At 45.6% G+C, this 1,699-nt stretch overlaps 1 protein-coding gene across 3 annotated transcripts in view; it reads right to left on the bottom strand.

Annotated features, from left to right (window-relative positions):
• The window catches only part of dcst2 (DC-STAMP domain containing 2), a 17,034-nt gene that overhangs the window by 14,423 nt on the left and 912 nt on the right, over positions 1 to 1,699 (bottom strand). For 2 of the 3 annotated variants that reach the window (XM_005744175.1, XM_005744177.2), the window contains one exon: positions 890 to 1,149. In XM_005744175.1, coding sequence (XP_005744232.1) covers positions 890 to 1,149 — 260 coding nt within the window. The remainder of the gene's footprint in view (positions 1 to 889; positions 1,150 to 1,699) is intronic. The other variant, XM_005744176.2, reaches the window with a different exon arrangement.

Genomic DNA, 1,699 nt, shown 5'->3' with positions numbered 1-1,699 from the left:
CGACTATTAAATCAGTCGTCGACGATTTTGATAGTCGACGTAATCGTGACTAGTCGACCAATCGTGGCAGCCCTAGTGGAGAGTCACGTTTTTTCTGAATCAACATGGAGGCTCTAACTTGATTTATGAGTCCTAACTCATCCCTTTGAGCTATGACGTCATTTAGAAATGCTTCTCTGTTTTGGAAGCTCATCTTACTCGACCGGTAGTGTAAGCGCCACAATACCAGAAGACTGTTTACTTGACTTCATATCTAGATTTTGCACAAGAACAGCATGATGAATTTGAATTTCTTAAAGTTGTTCCCTTTAACACAGCGAGTGACGTCGTGGTCAAAGATGGAGAGCTGCGTGTGACGATGTCATTTTGATCATTTCAAAGCAGAAGTTTTCAAACTGAACTGTGCAGGAGCTCAGAAGTGTCTTATTTAGAGCTTTAAAGGGCAATAACAGCTCGACCTCTCAGAGTTTTCACCATCTGAATATTGGCGCGCAGTCTCCGAGAGCTCTGTACGGCGTCACCTGTGGTCGTAACTTTATTCAGGAGCTTTTTGAGAGCTCTGACTTCAGTTAGAAGCTCTGCTGTCTGTTTCAGAGCTCTGGCTGTTATCGGAAGCTCGTCCTCTGTTTGGAGACTAAAAGAAGTTGGGCTGACGGGATCACTACCATCCTCATGTCATCCAAGAAATGTCTGTTTTTAAATTATTTTTATTCTTAATTTACAGAGTTTATAAGTTTCTTTAGTAGTAGTAGCACTAACGATGAGGACTTATTACAACACACAATATTGTCATTTTTGGGATGTTTTTCTCTTCTACAGCATGTCAGATTTATATCGATGAACAAAGAGAGGATCAGTATAAAACCTTGAAGGCGCGTCGCTGACAAACCTGAGCACATGGAGGGCAGCATGACCATGATGCTGGCCCTGACGCTGACCGACAGCCCCATACCGAACGCTGCCAGACCAGCCAAGCACAGCGTGGTGTGGGCGCAGAACCACAGCGGCTGTTTCTGCAGGAAGAGAGTCATGAGTCCGTACAGAGACGCGATCAGCAGCCCGGATACAAACGCCACCATCCTCTGCCCCACCTCCACCAGGTGAGCTCTGAGCTTCCTCCTGCCGCTGAGTCGATGGCGTCCCGCCGGTCTGTGGAAGCAAAAACAGTGAACGACATGTTCACTAACCTGCAGCACCACATAGACATGAAGCTACAGTGCTGCCACCTGCAGGCCGTGACGTACAGGCGGGTTCACAGTGGCTGGGATATTTATCAAAGATCCGTCTTTGTAGGACAAATTAAATAAAAAACTAATAAAAGTTTAAAACATCAGCCCTGTCTTATTGTATTTAACAAACATGTCTCAGGACTACCTCACCTTCTACCTGCCTTTTCCCCGATACTCGTCATTTCAAACACAAAAGGCTGAAAAGCCTGATTGTTGTTCCTGTTTGCATCGCGCTGGTGGACAAACAGAGACGACTACAACGGAGTAACAGACTTTAAAACTATCTGTGAGTTCTGAGTAAGAATAAACAGCTACGTGTCTCTGTTACACCGTTTTAATGTTGGATTAATGGAATAGAAACGATGAGTTTCAATGTCAGCTGTGAGTGCGCGCTGTGCAGTAAAGGTCGGCACAGACACGGTGGCGTCGGCGAGGTCTGATGCTGGGTGTGAAACCAGAGATGATAAGCC

Source organism: Pundamilia nyererei, unplaced genomic scaffold (genome assembly GCF_000239375.1).
Source record: "Pundamilia nyererei isolate P.nyererei 1_Seehausen unplaced genomic scaffold, PunNye1.0 scaffold00139, whole genome shotgun sequence".
Lineage (NCBI taxonomy): Eukaryota > Metazoa > Chordata > Actinopteri > Cichliformes > Cichlidae > Pundamilia > Pundamilia nyererei.
Note: the sequence above shows the minus strand (reverse complement) of the source record. Positions and strands in the feature narration are given on the sequence as shown.